Here is a 20,514-nt window from a genome sequence, read left to right on the forward strand (position 1 = left end):
GTGCGTACAAAATCTTTATTACATTCTGACCCTTCATTCTTTCGGAAGACGTTTATTGTGCCCTAGAATAGGTTCTTCCATGAGTTAGTGGAAAAATTGTAGATTCTCCGCCATTACTAGCAAAGGGGTCTGGGGGAGCGCTAGGAGCTCCCCCAGCGCGGGGCGAAGCCCCGCCGCCAAGCACTATTTCTGATATTGAAAACCAACAAAATTGTAAAATTGTAGACTACCCTCCATTATCAGCAAGGGGGTCTGGGGGAGCGCTAGGAGCACTATTTCTGGTATTGAAAGCCAACAAAATGCATATTCTGAGGTATCTACAGTGCATTTTCCTGCTATTAAAAAGTTTTATTTCAAAAACCTAATGTGATATTCTTACTGACTTAGACCCTCCTACGCCGTTCGGAGCATTTGACGTCAAGCTGTTTCCATAAAAATCTGTCACTGGTAATGTCTGAAGCCTCTTCCCACCTACTATGAGGACCTCCATGAATGAGTGGCGTCAAGTTGTACTAGGATATCATTGCAACTCTTCTTATGCTTAATTCATTTTGTCGGAGAACATGTCCCGCAGACCTCATGCGTCGTTCTCTCACAATCTTACTAAGGGGTCCCAGTTCGGCATAGGATTTCCTTGATTTAGATCCGATCTCTATAATTGACTCCTAAATCTGTCTTAGCCATCTTTGTTGAGCTATATTTAGTGTTTTTCGATTTCGGTAGATGACTATTCACTGCAGTTTATTAATGGAGCCCTGCCACTGGTAAAAATGTGTAACCTCTCTTGAATACGCTCTTGGAATTAAGTGACTGTAGTTTGCTTTAGATTTTATATCGAAAAGAGAAGTTTTAACGTCAAAATCTTCTGTTGGGGGTTTTCCACTTCAAAATGCTCTGTAGGGGGATCTGAAACTCAAAACCATCTGGAGGGGTTTTAAACTTTTTAAAAAGCCATCTGTAGAAGAAGGATTTAAACTCAAAACCCCCGATTGGCTTGGCTACGCTCAAATAAATTTAGTGTGTAATTTGCTTTTTTTTATAGTGAAGATGTATTTTTAGCACCAAACCCCTCTGAATGGGGGTTTAAACTCAAAACCCCTTTCGGCAACGTTCATAGCATTTTGAGTGCGTAATTTGCTTTTTTTCTTACACTGAAGATGTATTTAAATTTATCCTCAAACCCCACTGGAGGGGAGTTTAAACTCAAAACCCCTTTGACTACACTCATAACATTTTTAGTGTATAATTTGCTTTGTTTTTATTATAAAAGAGGTATTTTTTACCTTCAAATCCCGCTGAAGTGGGGTTTAAACTCAAAACTGAGTCAAAACAATTTAGCCACGCTCATAACATTTTGAGTGAGTAATTAGCTGCTTTTTTTATATTAAAGGGGGGTTTATCGTAAATTTTAGACGGGGTTTTAAAATCAAAATCTTCCTTAACTGTGCTCTTGGAATTAGGGGATTTTCGTTTGCATTTTTTTTTGTTTTCTTTTATAGAAGATTAACTGCAAAAACCCCAGGTAGAGGGTTTAATACTCAAAACCCCTGGTAGGGGGTTTTAAACTCAAAACCCCTAGTAGTTTTTTTTTAAACTCGAACCCCTCTGGTAGGGGTTTTAAACTCGAACCCCCCCGGTAGGGGTTTTTAAACTCGAACCCCCCTGGTAGGGGGTTTTAAACTCAAAACCCCCTGGTAGGGGGTTTTAAACTCAAAACCCCTTTGGTTGTACTGGGGCAAGTGATGGTTTAGTATTAAAATCTCACCTAAAATAAACAAAATCAAAGCAAAAAATCAGTCACTAAATTCCGACTCCCCCCCTTCGGGGGGGGATTTCATTTCGGGGGGGGGGTTTGAACCCCAAAAACCCCCCCCTGGCTACGCCCATGATATATATATATGCCTACCTATATAATCTATGTGTAGAAACAGAAATAAATCTATATAATTATAGATCTATAAATTAATTATTATAATATAACAAACATGATATTTTCAACTAGGCTACATGTATTCTCTGTCTCTTTCTTTTAATTCCCATCCAAGGACCCTCTTCTTTTCATAATTTGGATGTTCGTTTTGTTACATCCCCTCCCTCCCATAGATGCTTATAATTCTTTTCATGACTCTCTCCCCCTTCCCTTCACTGCCTGTATGATAGGTTGTGACACTACACGCTTAGTGTATACCTCTCCTCACCACCAGCGCTCGCCTGGCGTGATCACCTGCAGTGGGCATGGTCTCTGGCTTCAAATTAGCAGCCCGCACTTTTTCTTTCATTCATAAATTATATATTCTAGATATCTCGATCTAGGTCACATTTATTTATTGAAAAAAATCATAGATTTATTAATCCCAATAATATTTCTTATTACGATTTTGCCTTGTGCACTATAGGAGAATGTGTTTAATTCATTATTATTCATTGAAACACCTCCTTTTTTAATTTTATTTATCAGCTAACAGTATGAATGTGATTGGAATGTCCTTCTAAAGATGTTTGGAAGCTTATTTTGATAGATCCACCAGCCTACGATCAAACAGGCTCATAATATAGCCTTCATCCCTTATATGGGTATGAATTGCCGGGGGAGGTTTAAACAATAGCTTTACATACTTGGTTACCGAGAATCTAAAAAACTGCCATCTGCTTTGGAAAAGCGGAACAAAAATACAGGAACTTATCTTAAATTGGACATGCACTGTCCCGAAACATCGTTTTTAGCTCCAAACATAAAAACAAATTAATTATAAACAAAAAAAGCGACGTGTTTCTAAAAGGAGAATTTGATGAGCTGTGCCTAATATAAGAAGCTACTATATATAGATCTAGATTGACTAGATCTATATAAGATAATATACTTAATACTCAGATTGACTCAGATCATATTCGATATTGTGACTGAAAAGTTAGTCATAAAAGTGTAATTAATAAATACTAAAATAGACTAGTCACTAGACCAGACTAGACTGACTAGTCTAACTCTCTCCTAATGACACTGACTGTCACTAAGACTAAGTGACTCAATGAGTCTAATCATAAATGTACACAGTACAGAATAGATTACTCATAGATCTAATACTCATATGAAAGAATGGACTGGAAATAGGAAAATTGGTACTAGATGTAGTCTAGATCGACTAGTCTAGATGATACTTCATACTAGAATCTAGATCTAGAATTCTAGATCTAGTCTATAAGTTATAGTTATAAGTATTATAATCTATTCTAGTTTTAAGTTTAATAGTTACCAGTTAGAACTATTAGATCTACTAAAATAACTAGATTGCTACACTAGAGATCTTATTATTCTTATATCTTCTTTTTAAGTCTTATATTATACAGACGTTGCACTGTTACAGATCTAGACTAGACCTAGTATCTAGAATCTGCGTTGTATCTAGAATCTAGTAACTATACTAAGTTACTAGTCTAGTATAGATATTTGAGTATAGTCCTAGACTAGAGTCCCTTACTAAGACTTACTTAGAGTTAGAGTAACTCGTAGAGTCACTATAATTACTATAAAATGATAATAATGTGACCATAGCAATAGATCATCTAGACCAGTGTTTCTCAAACTTTTTTGTCTGCCGGCACAGTAAAAAAAACTACAAAAATTTCGCAGCACACCACGAAGAGCAACAGTTATTTTATAATAAAAAGAAAAAAAAAAAGATTTGACCTGTTTTTAAGTATTACATTTAATGTGAAGGGTGTGCCTGTTTTTTTTTTTATAGCAAATGCGATCTAATCTAGGCTCCAAATTCGACAAACAAACTCACATTTCATCGTCTATTGTAAGAAGTCTCTCTCTTTTCTTAGACTTGATTTCAGTCAGTACTGAAAATCCAAACTCACAAAACCTTGAAGATGCAAATGGAAGAATTATTTTGATTGCTTTTAAACTGATTGCAGGATATAACTTGTTGATTGAAATCCAAAACATGTCCTGGCTCTTTTAAAATAAAAATTGACTTAGGAACTGTATCATTTTTTTCAATCAATGAGCTGCTCTTCTTCTTTAGTTGAAAGATTTGTAGCTTCATTGTTTACTAATGGATAGCTGACCCATCCATATTCAAGACTTCCAACTGTTGGGAAGTAATGCTGCAATGCTGACTGCAAGTGTGTCAAAGTGTCCAGAATTTCGGGGGTGATTTCTTTATTTGAAGCACATTCATTGTAAGTAGGAATGCAGTTGAAGACTCCTTTCGAGATCTTACTTTGCCACAAAGACAATTTTTCACCAAATGACTTCAGTTTTGAGGATGCAGTGATGATGGTTTCGATGGTCCTTGAAGACTTAAATTCTATGAATTTAATTAGTCAAATAAATCAGAGAATAATGTCACCTTAACCCACCAGATCTTGTCATGAATAGAAAATCCAAAGTCTTTTTTTTTTCAACCTCCAAGAATGAAATCATCTCAGCCTTGAGTTGGACGACACGTTTTAACACTTTTACCCTGGAGAGCCTACGAACGTTGGTGTGATACAGGAGACATTTGTAGTCTGAATCCATTGCTTCACAAAGCTCTGAGAAAAGTCGGGATGCAAGCGGTCGAGATTTGATGACGTTTATAATTTCAATAACTTGATCCAGAACAGACATCAAATCTTTCGGCAAAGATTTGAAGGCAAGAGCTTCTCTGTGGATCATGCAGAGAACAACTAATACATTTGGATTTTCTTGACGCACACGAGTGACAAATCCCTTTCTATTTCCCTGCATGGAAGGACAGCCATCGGTGCATACGCTGACACAGTTTTTCAATTGTAGTTTGAATAGCAAAATATTTTCGTTCACCACTTTGAAAATATCTTCGCCTTTGGTCGTATTTGGTAAGCCTTTGCAAAATAAGAATTCGCTGACACATTTTTCATCCTTTATGCACCGAATAAAAGCTAGCAGCTGGGCTTTGCCACTAACATCAGTGGATTCATCAACTTGAAGAGACCACAGCAGAGACACTTCATCATCAGTCACGTCGAAGTGTTCGCAGATTTGACCTTGTAAATCTGACGATAAGTCTGCGCAAGATAGTATAATTTGACAAAGGAACTTTTTAAACTTTTTCGGTGGCATCGGGTCCATGTATAGGTTCAGCCTCTGTGTGTGTTTTCATGCGTTTTGATAATAACTGAGCAACCTTATAACTTGCAATCAATCCCTTTTCTGGATGCTTTAGGTAGTTCGTAAGTTTCTTAGCTTGTTTATTTTGTTGAGCCCTGATGTTTTAAAGTATTCTCTCGGTTGCGCTTTTAAAACTGGAGGTTTTGTTTCCAAGTGTCTCTTCAATTTGCTTGGAACAAGCGCCTCTTTCGACAGAGTTGCATTGCAGATCAGACAGAATGGCAATGGAGAATCTTCAGGTCCGAAGATATGAAACTATATCCGATGTAATCTTCTTTGTACCTTCGTTTGGTTCCTTGCTTTTCATTGAACGCTTTCGCAGATTCATTCTTGCTAACGTATGTCTCCATGGATAACAATGAATAATGCTTAGTGATAACTTGTTATTATTAGCATACACCTAAAAAAATTACATGAAACACAACGCTTATTATTATCGTTACCAATTCAAGAACTGCTGTGCGTCTGCTAAGGCTACTATTACTGGTCGTTGCAAGTGGGGATTTCATCGCAACGTAAAATAAACATTTAATAGTAGGCAGACCTGGGTAACGCTATTCGTGTGGCGTACTGAAAACTTGCAATCAATCCCTTTTCTGGATGCTTTAGGTAGTTCGTAATTTTCTTAGCTTGTTTATTTTGTTGAGCCCTGATGTTTTAAAGTATTCTCTCGGTTGCGCTTTTAAAACTGGAGGTTTTGTTTCCAAGTGTCTCTTCAATTTGCTTGGAACAAGCGCCTCTTTCGACAGAGTTGCATTGCAGATCAGACAGAATGGCAATGGAGAATCTTCAGGTCCGAAGATATGAAACTATATCCGATTCAATCTTCTTTGTACCTTCGTTTGGTTCCTTGCTTTTCATTGAACGCTTTCGCAGATTCATTCTTGCTAACGTATGTCTCCATGGATAACAATGAATAATGCTTAGTGATAACTTGTTATTATTAGCATACACCTAAAAAAATTACATGAAACACAACGCTTATTATTATCGTTACCAATTCAAGAACTGCTGTGCGTCTGCTAAGGCTACTATTACTGGTCGTTGCAAGTGGGGATTTCATCGCAACGTAAAATAAACATTTAATAGTAGGCAGACCTGGGTAACGCTATTCGTGTGGCATACTGAAAACTCCCGCGGCACACCTGCAAATCTTCGGCGGCACACTAGTGTGCCACGGCACACAGTTTGAGAAACACTGATCTAGACTATATCTATATGACTAGTATAGTCTTACACTTACAATATTTACTGATTTATATTTTTATTAGTAATATTAGTAAATATTACTGTTAGTGTATAGTACTTATTCTTTATAACTTTATTTAATTACTTTTTTAAAATTAGAAATTAAATCTACACTCTATACTGAGACTCTTGAAAATATGCTTTAAATATAGCAAATTTATAATACTCTAGTAGACAGTCTAGAATCTAGACTAGATGAGTAGATGATGATATGATGTAGGTGTATAGTGTATGTCTGTATTGTAATATACTAACATAACAGTGATGCCCAACCTTATTTGGTCTGCAGGCCATTTAAATTTTCAGCATTCGTATCGCAGGCCATATCACCAAAAAGAAAAAATAAATATTTCAATAGTTTTATTTGTGGAACTAATTACATATAAATTAATGTGATGCATGAAGTTTATTCCAAACCATCTTCTGAATATCTGGCTGCATAGAGGAAACACCAAGATGTTCATCCGTGAGGCAACTATGTAACATGGTTTTCGCCCGTTTCATCATGAAAAAGTTTGTTCACACAAATAATTGCTTGAAAACATTGTGATCATCCTCAACTCTTGTTTTCGAAGATTTGGAAAAGTTTCTGCAGGTAACACAGAGTAGAAGTCAACAGTCTGCATCACTTGAAATTTGACAAGCAGGGATGTCTGGCTTTGTAAGTCAATCCATTCCAGTTGCAGATCTGTCGGGGGCACTTGGCACAAGCAGGAATGTCTGGCTTTATAAGTCAATCAGTTCCTGTTGCAGATCTGTCGGGGTACTTGACACATCGGCAGCAAATGGATTTTCAAAAAGACGGATTTTTCACTTTTTAAATTATGAAAATCCACAAATCTTTCACTGAAATTATTTATCAAGAGCCTCAGAAGTTGGATCCTTCTTTCTTTTGGGAAAAACATATTTAGCTGCTTATCATTTTGTAGAGTGGTACAGGTTGGAAAGTGGACAAGATGCACCTTTTCTGCCAGTTGAATGAAGAGTTGCAATTTTGTTTGAAAGCACATATGTCTGCATACACATGCAAAATGAATTTGTTTTTCCATTGTAGTTTGGTGTTGAGTTCATTTAGATGTGATGTGATGTTGCATAAAATAGCCAAATCCCACAACCATGAGGGGTCGTTCAGTTGTGGCACTTGTTTTGATTTTTCCGTCATAAATATTTCAATTTTGTGTCTCAAATCTAAAAAACGTTTTAATACCTTTCTTCGGCTTAACCAGTGCACTTCACTGTGAAATAGAATGTCTTCTTATTTGGACTCTATTTCTGTCAGAAAATCTTAGAAAGTTCTGTGATTTGTTGAAATTTACAGTGTTGAGCACAATCATCATCACATGGTCCAGATTCAAAACCTTTCCACAGAGATTTTGTATGGGAATGATACAGTGAAGCCGCAGGGGTTCCATTTGACTCAACAATTTTTTAAATATTTCTTGCTGTCAGTCTGCTGTGACATACAACCATATTTCTAGCGCCATCAGTAGTCACTCCAACTAATTTATTCCAAAGAAGAGGGAGGTCCTCTATGTTGGCTGACACTTCCTGAACAGGTCTTCTCAAGTTGTAGTCCCATGCATGCTCCTCATAGCTGCTAACTCTTCTGTTATATCAAAATTGCTGTTTGTACCGCGAATAAATATCAGTTCTGTCAGTGGACTTGTCAGCAGCAATAGAAATCATTTCGAATTCTGCAGCTCTGTCTTCTAATTGTGAATGAAGACTTTCACCCATATGTTCCTCTCGCCTTTTAATTTTCATGCGAGAAAGGCTGACAGCTTCTACTGCATTCTTCTTTTCAGGACACATTCCTTCCATCACTGCTAGCAAGCACTTTTTTACACATTCGCCATCCAAAAAGGCTACTTAAGATGTGAGCAACTCTGTAGCTGGCCCTTATCGTAGACTCATTTAATATTATGTTCTTTAAAAACAGCCACACTTTCTTTACAAATTAAACATGTTGGCTTACTATCAGATTCCACAAAAAGTAAAGATCTGTCCACGTTTCCTGAAAGTTTCTATATTCAGATTCCACTTTTCGTTTCTTAGGCTCTCCCATTTCATTAAATCACAAACATTAAACAATACGGTACCAATCGCTTTGACATCAAAAGAACACGACCCAAAATGATGCACAAAGATGCTCTGTGTTGCACACACAAGGTGTCAAGGACATGGCTAGCTCAGACAGTAGCGGAATTTCCCAAGAATTAAAAATAGTTGTTAAGTTTTATTGCCATTGAAAAAAAAAAACACTTGTGTTCTTACAATAAAAAAAAACAAAAAAAAACTATTGACTATGAATATTAGAATACCAAACCTAAAGATGGAATTCATCAAAGAAAGAGTGAGAATCCTAACTTAAAGAGAATATTTTTTTCAACATTCTAATTTTTTACATTTTTTTCTTTTACATTTTGTTCCAATGTTTCGGCAGGCCGAAAAGAAGCACGTCATCTGGCCCGTGGGCCTTCGTTTGGGTATCGCTGCTATACTACTAGATTCTGAATCTAAAGAATAATAATTTATAATATTATAGTCATAGTCTTAATAATAATAGATCTCTAGAGATAGAGTGTCAATGTACATTAAATTTTCAGTCTGACGATTCTGATCAATGATAATATCTAGATCAGATCAAGTGTCGTACTCTAGTGTCCTGTACAACTCGTCGTAACTTGTAGATCTAGTAAATAATCATAATAATGCAGTAATTGTAATAATGGCAACTATTCTACTTTTTTTTTTCTAGCCTACAAATAACTAATCTAAATCTAGAACCTAGGACTACTTACCAGTTCAGTATTAGTATACTCAGTATATATATATATATATATATTTTTAGGTACTTCGATAAACTGACCTAGATCCATTTTTTTTTTCTATCAAAAAATGGCTGAAAAGTGTGTCAGCACATTTGACTATTTTTAGGGGTGGTCATTTCCAACAAAGTTTTAGCACATTGTATTTGATTTCAGGACTAATTGTGATTACTTTTTGTAAACATAAGATATCAGAGATCATTTTTATTTGCTTTTGAAGCCAATCTGTTAAATTTTCCTAACAAAAGTTTATGTGAAAGTTGACATTTTTACAACTTTTTTCCTTTTAAAGATACAACAATGCTGTTTGCTACAATAATTTATCATATTATGAAATGTATATATTTCAAAATTCATTAAATTCTCTTGGCGCACTTTAAAGATATTTGATATTAAAATTAACAAAGACAAAGAAGGGTACAATTTTCTTTTTAAAATAAAATAAAAGTCTTTATAGATACAACAATCTCACTAATTCTATTGAATTTAGCATGTTAATATATATCTGTGTGCTAAGTTTGAACTTTGTAGCTTGGCACACTCTTTAGATATTAATTTTCAAAGTTGATGGTTAAAATCTATTTTTAGTAACAACCAACATTGTGATTTACTGGAAATGGTCAATTTCTATCTATCACGTCCTATTTTTAGAAGCAAACATAGGAATTTTTCATTTAGATTAACTTTTATAATGTTTAAATGCTAGATTATGGAGAGGGAATGTGTCTTCATTATAATGACTTTGTAATGTGCAAATTTTAAAGTAAAAATAAATATTTTAAAATAATAATTAATTAATTAATTTTTTTTTCCCGTGTGTTGTTTTTTTCTATTAGTATACATGTAAATTAATAGTAAATAAATGAGTACTTTATATTTTTAAAATGATGAGCTATTACTGCAAAACAATTTAAGTAAAAAATCTTTTAATAACTTCTAAATAAATCGCAAGGTTTCTTTTTTATTTTATTGTCAGATGCAAGATATTTTTCATTTACAATCTAATTTTTAAAGCATTTAAATTCAGGCATTTTAAAATGATTGATTGCCAGTGCTCTACAAAAAGGTTTAAACTGTTTTTTATGAAGTTTATTAAACTTAGAGTTATTAAATTTTAGCAAATATTTTTCTGCGAAATGCTATTTTCATTTACAATTTATAAAAATTATCTATCTGATGCATATAAATAGCTATTTAAATACAGTAGAATTATAATTAAACAAAATAAAACACACTACAGATCTCTGATTTTTTATTTTTTTTTTATTTTTGGGCTCATATGATGACAAAATCACATATAAATATTTTTATTTTCTGTCGAAGCCTTTTTTTTATATAGATCTATTAATTCACTTTTTTTCAAAGATTTTATTGCTTGGTCTTATTTTTTAAATTTGTTTTAACAGAATACAGGTTAATGAAAAAGATTGTGAAGTTTCAACCCCATATCTTTAAGACTTTTTATAATACAGTTAATTAAAGTTCAACTGTCAGTTGTTTCGGTCACAGATTTTTTTGTGCTTTACAAAGGCATAAGAAGGCTAATTTTTGGTCACTAAAAATGTAATAACTTCCCTCACAATTAACTCAGCAATATAAAATTGGTATCATTGGAAAGCATTTCTCAAGCTCTATCTAACCTAAATAGGTTCCATTGCATTGTGATCATTTTTAAATTGATCATATTATTAAATATATATATACACACACACACACTGTATATAATAGTATATAAATTTAATGATAATATTAATTTTAACTTAACATTAAAATCTAGGTCTACACACTAGATCTAGTAGTCCAAAATAATTTAGATCTAAATGTATAGATCTATTCTTGACTGCAGACTCTAGTAGTACTGATAAAAAAATTCAAAATGATCATAATGCAATTATGTAACCTACTTAGATAGAGCTTGAAAAATGTTTTCCAATGATGCCAATTTTATTTGGCTGAGTTAATTGTGAGTTAAAAAAATTAAGTTATTATAATTTATAGTAGTAAAAAAAAATAGCTTTCTTTAGCCTTTGTAAAGCAAAAAAAAAATTCAGTGACAGAAAAAACTGACCTATGAACTTTAATTGACTGGATTATACAAGTTTTCAAGATATGGAGTTGAAATTTCACTTTTTTTCATTATTGTATATTCTGTTAACATTAATTAAAAAATTGAGACCCAACAATAAAGTCTGCGAAAAAAAAAAAAACAGAATTAAAACGACAAAAGCATTTGACGAAATATTATTATTTAAAATATGCAATTTTGTCTTTTGTTTTAGCTGAAATTAATTATTAACATTTTTTTAAATTTTAGCTGAAATTAATTATTAAAAAGTTTTTTTATTTGAAATTTTGCACAGTAATCTACACATTTATTAGCAATTAATTTTCGACTTTTAATAGAAAAAAAACTATAGGAAAAATAAAAATGAATAGTTCACTTACAAAACTAAAACTAAAATCCTCTAAATTTTAAATAGACTAAATCGTTGATATCTTATTACTATTATTCACTAGACAACGTAGTTTCACTAGATCTAGATTTAAATCCTATTAAATTTTAGTCCTTAATTACATTAGGGAATAGCTTATTTATGTGAAATTTAGTCTGTAGGTGTTATTTATTTATAATTTTAATATAGATATAAAAAAATTGGCTTCTATGTCTAGTAGTCAAAAACTTCAAAACTCTAATTAAAGAAAAATGTCAATAATAGATCTATATTTCCCTTAGAGCCAAGAACTAGAAAAGTGACAGGCAAACATTACAAGGAACTATTTTGAAAGATCACAATAGTGCTTTTTTTAAAAATAAAAGTACAGTTTATGTAATTGACTTTACTAAGACATTTGTTTAATATCAACATAAAACTAATGGCATATATATGAAGCTGCAAGCGCTTAGATGATAGTTTGACTTAATTTGTTTCAAATGTATGAGAAAAAATGTTCATTCCTAAATCTATTTCTTACATAGGTTTTTCTAAGTTTCATTAATGACAAAAGATGCTCACAAATCTATATATATATGAATATGAAGAAGCAAACATTGCAAAACTTGAATATGAGAAATAATTGTTTTGGACCAGTGGTTCCCAAACTTTTTTGTCTTGTAGACCCTTGCCATGTTTTCTGTTTTTTGCTATATATAAATTGCATTTTTGCAAATTCATCAACTCCATTTTTTTAAACAAATTTCTAACTGTAGTGAGTTGAAGAGTGAAAAAGTAATTTAAAACTACATTATAAATTATAAGTTATAGAGATCTATCTTTTTTTAATTGATAAAATTCAAATTTAAACCAATTAATACAGGAAATGTTTTTTTTTTGCTGGTTCATCATTTGTTATTACAGATATTATGTATATAGGAATTTGTTGTTCTATGAAGTAGTCCTTCAAACATTAAATATTAATTAATTAATTAATTTGGCTTAAGTATCATTGTAAAAGTTTTCATAAAGAGCAGTTTCTCATGTATTTCTTGATTTTTCACATCTGGCTCAAATATTGGGACGTGAAACTGTTTTCACAAACAGAAGGGGTGAAGGCCAATAACTGGCGCTTAAACCAGTAAGCTTCGGGCAGGAGGGACTCATTAGCCTTGGCTTGCAACCCTCCTAGCAGAAGGAAAACATATTTCAAACCTCTTCTGTCTTGCAGCTATACCAAAAACATGGGAAATGTTTTGTGCATCAACCCTGAGGAAAACTATAGTGCTGGCAACCCTTAGGCAGTTTGCAGCACAAAGTGCTAGGCCCTTTCAGAGCCTGTGATGTCGCTGATCCCAAAATTGTATATGTCGCTTGCAAAGAATTACATAAGAAGCTTTTATTGTTATAACTCATACTACCGATGTACCCTTGAAATTTGTTTAATAATATCAGATGTAGGTTTGTGTAAAAAAAAATTTAAAGTTCTTCAACAGCTGTTAAAATCATTGTTTATCTATATGTTTTCTGTATTTGGCTGTCATTAAAATATGACAGCCAGTCATTAAAAAGGTCTTTTAAGAAGAGAGATTTTGTGAGTCTATTCTGAACTTTATCTTTGAGATTTTGAAAGTTTTGTAAATCTTAACTTTTATCAAGGTGGCATCGTCTCAAATGATCCCCCAAGGTAATTAGTTTTATATTGTTATAAAAAGGCACCTTAGGCAACTGCTTGTATGACAAGGAAGGAATGAATCCCAATTTTAAATAATCAATCTTAAACATGAGTTACATGTAGACAAAATTAAGCTATTTAAATAAGTATTGAAATTAAATACAACAATTTTTCATTTTATTAGCAGGATAAATATTTAAAGGATTAACTAAGGTACAAATAAATAAGTACAAATAATTGCATAAAGTTACATCCTGCTTAAATGAAATCCATTATCGTAGACCCCCAATTTATTTTTTCACTCTCATAGACCCCTTGAAAGTCTTTGTAGACTTTATGAATCACTGGTTTAGATCTATTACATATTTAATTACATGACTGGTCCAAACTAGTTGATGCAATTACACTTAATTTAAGCTTTTTTTATTTTTTTAAAGTACAAGGTATTTTTTATGATTTTCTGTTAATTCATATGCATTCTAAAATATGTGATGATCCAGATTGAACCTTTCTAAGGACCAGATTTGGCCTGTGGGCCATAGTTTGCTCATCACTGAACTAGCATATATATAGTTATAAACATTATTTCCCCATATTAGAATTTGACAAGACTAATCAAGATCTACATAATAATATTAATATCATTGTAATAGATCAAGATCATTAATAATATACTTAAGAACTGGGTCACAAGAAATCTAGATCTATATTGCTTTTGAAACTCTGTTGTCTTGTTTCCTACTTGAGGCAGATTTATTTATTTGCTTGTCAAGCTATTTAATTAGAAATAATAAAAAAATATCAAGTTTTGCAACCTAGACAATGAGACCTGAACCCATTGGTCCTTTATCAGTTACTATTGGTGAACATTTGGTCCAGCAAAGATAGTTATCTGTAATGTTTTGTATATATTTATAGAAAATAAATCATATTATAAAAAGAGTCAACCTTTTGAACAAGACTGTTTAGTTATGGAGAAATGTCAGCATGTGGATACTTTTGTACTTACCAAAGAAATCTCCATATTGGATCCATCCTGTTGGCTGTGTTCTGTCTGTGGAACAACTGAATGGGTTTGGGTAAATGCTTTAAAAATTATCTTTTTAAATAATCTTGTTAGCTTTAATTTATTTTAAAATCTCAAATGCCTTTAAAAATTGATTAATTAAATGGTTACTCTTTAATTGATTCATGTATTGTCATCAACTCTGACTTACTCTGTTTGTCTGTCTGGTAAAAAGTTTGTACATGTTATTTCTGGCACACCCATTCTCGGATCAAGTTGAAACTTAACAGTATTATTTATTTTACCTGACAAATTAAATTTAATTATTTTTCTTTTTGAGAGATGTGGCTATATATATATAAAGTTATTCCCTTTAGTATGTTTTGTACTCACTTTTCTCCCACTTCCCATTCTTGGATCAAGTTGAAATGAATACATGAATCAATTGAAAAAGTAACCATTTAATTAATCAATTTATGGTAATTAATTAATTTTGTTTTAGATAGAAAATAAAGGAGCTTATTCCTGCAGTCTTAAGATATATGGCCCTGATTTTAGCATTTCTTTCCCTTATATAAGATCTCAGATGCACCATACAACATTTATTTCCCAATAAGACATTTAAAGTACCATATGGCTATTTGGTCATTTAAAAGTGTATGTCAGAGACAACCTGTGGTATCCACATTATGCCAATCAAGTTGGACTTATAATCTGTAACCTCCCATGTTGTTTTAGCTGCTTTGCAGCAGCACCAGAGTTTCCTCTCTGGGGCGCATTTCTGGGTCTTAGGTGACCCGTGCATCATGGTCCTGCACCAACTCAGTTGCAGAAGCGTTGGGGGAATGTCAAAGTTAACAGTTTTGGTTTTGTGGCACCATGTATCCGCCTTCACCTGTTAGTAAAAGCAGTTTCGACAGGCTTAGTATCTAAGTCACTTGAATAGACCAGGTACTGGACTTAGTTGTCAGAGGCTATTTGTTTAGGAGTATTTTATAGACAATGAGAGGTTATCCCTATTGACAATCCCTGGTTATGACAAACTTTGTATTATATGGGCGCATCCATTGTCTTCTAAGATAGAAGGAACCCTATGTATATATATAATGTGTGTGTGTTAAGTTTACTAGATTATTTCAACAAAAAGTATGAATTGATTTTTTTTATATTACTTGTGTAACTGAATGTATTCATTATTTTAAATAATAATAATTTTTTTTAATTCACTTATTTTTAGTTTGTAATTAAAAGTTGTATAACAATACAATATTTCTTTCCATAGGCCTGTTTAAGTTGTTCTAATATTGCGTGTGGTAGAATGAATGAGCAACATGCTGTCCAGCACTTTGAAGCTACTAAGGTTGTTGTCAAAAGTAAACTTTATATATTTTTTTAGTGGACCTCTCTTTTGGTAATTTATAGCATTTACTAGTAGACAGAAAGCATGACTAGCCAGAAAATGTATTTGTTTAATTTTGTGAATATGAAGCGCACTGTAACTTAGATTATTGTAAAAATATTCATTGTATTAATTATTAACCAAGAAAGAAGTTAATGTTACTCCCCTATTTAAAAAAGAAGAAAAATCTGATCTGGGAAACTACAGACCAGTATCACTTACCAGCTTTACAGGTAAATTACTAGAACACATAATATGTCGCAACATCATAAATCACTTAGATAAATATAATGTCCTCAATCCATACCAACATGGCTTTAGGAAATATAGGTCATGTGAAACTCAACTAATAGGACTAATTGATGATTTTTCAAAGAGATAGGATAATAATGAACTAATAGATGCCATTTTATTAGACTTTTCTAAGGCATTTGACAAAGTTCATCACCATAGTCTACTTAAAAAATTAAAATACTTTGGCATTGCTGGCTAATTACATCAATGTAATAATAAATGGCTCCAAATCAACACCAATAATAGTAAACTCAGGGGTACTGGTACCTCAAGGAACAATTTTAGGCCCATTACTATTTCTAATTTACATAAATAATAATAATAATCTTTATTGTCCATAAGGAAATTTGTCATACAATTTGTGCATTACACCAAACAAAACATTGTAACTAGAAAAAAAGAAAATGTTCATTCACACCAGACTCACTCATAATTTACATGTGAAAAGTTTATATCAAATTGTTTCTATTTAATGATTTGATTGCCACGGGAACAAAAGAGTGTTTGTGTCTGTTTGTCTTTGCTATCTCTTTTGTGATGGTAAAATCCTGACCCAAAGGGTAATTTTTTATTTCCAGAATCCTTTTAGCTTTTTTATGGATGTTTGTCTCAAACAGCTGCCCAAATGGGATTTGTTTTTTGCCAAAGGCTTTACAAGCAGCATGTAGGATTCTATGGAGTTTATTTGTGGAACAACTGCCATACCAGGCAGTCATATTAAAACTTAAAATATTGCAGATGTGAGTGTGATAAAACATAGCCAAGGCCTTTTCACTAACATTAAACGAGGACAGTTTTCTCAGTAATCATAATCTTTGCTGCCCTTTTTTGCTGATATAATCAGTATTTGCAGTAAAATTTAGTTTATGGTCTAGGATAGTACCAAGGTATTTAAAGGTTTGCACAATTTCAATAGTCTCTCCAGCGACAGAAAGAATATCATTTTCCTTCTTTTCTCTAAGAAAATCGATCATCATTTCTTTGGGGTTTTTTGACATTTAATAAAAAATTATCTTTACAGTATTTTTCAATGTGTTCTATTTCTCTGAAATACTCATTTACGTTTGAGCTCTCTGAGAGCAGGGCAAGAAGAGTCGCATTATCAGCGAATTTTGTGTTGGAGCAAAAAGGACTATCGGATTGAAAATCATTGGTGTACAAAATGAACCACAATGGCGATGTCAAAGCCCCATGGGGCACCCCCGTATTAACTATGCGTTCATTTGATATTATATTGTTTACCCTTACCCTTTGAGGTCTCTATGTCAAAAATTCATTAGCCCATAGTTTTATATATGGACTAATCTTCAACGCTTTCATTTTTTCAATAAGTAAATGAAGTTGTATGGTATTAAATTCTGATGAGAAATCAGTAAAGAACAATTTTACATAAGTGTTAGGTAAGTCCAGATGTTTGTAGACATAATTTAAAATATTTAGGATGGCATCGTCTACACCTTTACCCTTTTGGTAAGCAAATTGCAAATTCTAAACATTTAGACACAATGGAAGTAAGTGAAACAGATCTGAAGTCATTCATTTCCTTTGGTTTGGAAATTTTTGGCACAGGTACAATTATGGACGACTTCCACACAGATGGTATCTCTTGGTTTAGTAATGATCTACCAAATTGCATTAGTTCAGTACCAAAAGTCAGATTATTTGCAGACAATTGCATTATAAATAGAAATATACAAAGGACACAAGATACTGAAATTTTACAAAAAGAGAAAAATTACAGAAATGGGAATGTATTCAAATTTTTCCACCCAGAAAAATGCCAATTAAGACTATAAAAAAAATGAAAACAAATAAAAACTACTTATATTATTCATGATAAACCAGTTACACAGACTAAAAACTCAAAATATCTAGGTATAAGAATAAATGAAAAGTTATCATGGAATCCCCATATTAATGAAATTACTTTTAAAAAATCAAACAAAGCATTAGGGTTAATTTAAAGAAATTTTTAAAAATCAAACAGAAAGAAAAAAAAATTAAATGCTATTTAACCTTAGTTCTAAAGACCAATAATAGCATATGCATACTCTTTTAGAGACTCAAGAAAACATGAAGAAACTGGAACAGATGCAAAAATAGAGCAGTCACAGTGAGATATATCAAATGAATATTCACATTTGATTAGAGTAATACCTTTAGTAAAATCACTAAATTTTGAGACACTTCAGGGCAGAAGAATAAAAAGTAAAGTAGCAATAATACATAAAACTCTGAACCATAATTTACAAATAGAAAAACAAAACCAAATAAAATATTCATAAAGACACAAAGATAGAGGCACATTTCTTATTCCATAAACTAGGACAAATTAGTACAAGTGCTCCCTCTTCCTTAGTGCCATTAGAGAATGGAATAGGTTGCCTGAATTAGCAAGTTTAAGTCACTGATTAACATGCATGATTAGATTGACACGAAGCGTGGGATTAATTATCTTCTCTTTGAAAGTAATGTCTGTAATCTATAAGATAACCATGTATGCTGATGTATTAATTTATTTGCTGTTTCATAAATATTGACTAAATATAATACCATCAGTTAAAACATTTATAATATTACTCTTTTTCACGTTGGAAACCATGTGTAATATACCTTCACTTGTAGACAACTGTATCAATGTAAATACTTATGATATAATAACAGGATGTCAATACAGAGACACAAAGTTTATTGTTATATACAGGACAAATAATAAATAATAATGTTACTTACTCACTGACTTGATCTCAAAATCTCTGCCCTTGTACTTCAAATATTATTCAAACACTTTCATTCATTGTACGTGAACACTTGTCATAAAATATATTAAAATGAATTATAGCTTTAGACCAGTTTTTCTGCAGAACCCTAGTGTTCCATGAGGCCTGAATATATATATAGTTTGTCCATCGTGGTTCGATGATGACCACTTTGTCATCCAGAGGGCTGAGGGCTTTGCACTGGGGTTTTATGCCTCCTCATGTGGCTGGTGAGACCTATGTGAGCCCGGAATGTTCGGCCGCACACTGGGCAGGTTATTACAGCTGGAGCTGGTGTCGTGGGCCTTGCTTTTCTTTTCTGGCGTTTTTCTTCTGCCAGCGTTGTTTTTTTTTCCTCAGCAACCTGTGCGCCAGTTTTCACAGCGCGACGCCATGATGCTCTGTCATGTGCCTCTGTCTCCCAGGTGCCTGGGTCTATGCTGAACGCCTTCAGAGAAGCTTTGAGGGTGTCCCTGAAGCGCTTTCTTTGACCACCTTGCGAGCGCTTTCCTTCGCTTAGTTGGCCATACAAGAGTCGTTTAGGGATGCGGTGGTCTTCCATTCTGTAGACGTGACCTGCCCATCGCAGCTGGGACTGCATCAGGATTGTGTGGATGCTTTGCAGACACGCTCTTCGAAGGACTTCTGTATCTGGTATTTTGTCTTGCCATTTGACATTTAGTATTTTTCTCAGACATGTCATGTGGAAGTGGTTTAGTTTCTTTGCATGTTTACTGTACACTGTCCATGTTTCTGAGGCATATAGCAATGTAGGGAGGATGACGGCTCTATAGACCCCTAGCTTGGTGTTTGTGGTGATACCACGTCTGTTCCAGACATTTGTAGACAGTCTGCCGTAGGATGCACTGGCCTTGGCGATACGCAGGTCGATTTCACTATCAATTTTTCCATTTCTGGAGAGTGTGCTGCCAAGATATGTGAATTTGTCCACTGCGTTTATATCCTGTCCATTTATAGTAATGCTTGGATCCAAGTAGGCTTTCCCAGGAGCAGGTAGATATAAGACTTCAGTCTTGTTCGTATTGATGGTAAGGCCAAAGTCTGAGCATGCTCTTGAGAAGTCACTGACGATGCTCTGCAGATCGTTTTCAGAGCAGGCATTTAGGGCACAGTCGTCAGCAAATAGCAAGTCTCTGATTACTGCTGCGTTTGTTTTTGTTTTTGCTTTAAGCCACCTCGGGTTGAATAGGCCACCATCAAATCTGTATGATATATTTATCCCGTTGTTTTCTCTATTTGTGAATGCATCTGTCAGCATAGCGGAGAACATGATACTGAACTGTGTAGGTGCTAGGACACAGCCTTGTTTTACCCCGTTTGATACTTCGAAGGGCTCTGATGGTTCTCCACTTTCTTGGACACGAGCCTTCATGCCATCATGAAATAGTCTCACCATGGTTATGAATTTTTGTGGACAGCCATACTTTGACATGATTTTCCAGAGTCCTTCTCTGCTAACAGTGTCGAATGCCTTTGTTAAGTCGACATATATTGAGAACAGGTCAGCATTTTGTTCTTGGCATTTTTCCTGGAGCTGCCTTGCTGCAAAGATCATGTCAATGGTTCCACGCTCTTTTCTGAAGCCGCAATGGCTTTCTGGTAGTAGACCATATTCTATGTGTTGCATGAGCCGATTTAGTAGGATGCGTGCAAGGATTTTCCCAGCAATAGAGAGAAGAGATATTCCTCTGTGGTTGTCGCAGATCTGGCGGTTT

At 33.5% G+C, this 20,514-nt stretch overlaps 1 protein-coding gene across 5 annotated transcripts in view; it reads left to right on the forward strand.

Annotated features, from left to right (window-relative positions):
* Nucleotides 1-1,877: 1,877 nt before the first annotated feature.
* The window catches only part of LOC106054872 (ubiquitin carboxyl-terminal hydrolase 44-like), a 61,644-nt gene continuing 43,007 nt past the window's right edge, over nt 1,878-20,514 (forward strand). Inside the window, exons 1-3 of one of the 5 annotated variants that reach the window (XM_056044045.1) lie at nt 1,878-2,908; nt 14,239-14,399; nt 15,609-15,686. In XM_056044045.1, coding sequence (XP_055900020.1) covers nt 14,292-14,399; nt 15,609-15,686 — 186 coding nt within the window. In that variant the 5' untranslated portion in view covers nt 1,878-2,908; nt 14,239-14,291. The other 4 variants (XM_056044043.1, XM_056044044.1, XM_056044046.1 and 1 more) reach the window with 4 other exon arrangements.

The sequence above is a fragment of the Biomphalaria glabrata genome, chromosome 10, assembly GCF_947242115.1.
Source record: "Biomphalaria glabrata chromosome 10, xgBioGlab47.1, whole genome shotgun sequence".
Taxonomy (NCBI): Eukaryota; Metazoa; Mollusca; class Gastropoda; family Planorbidae; genus Biomphalaria; species Biomphalaria glabrata.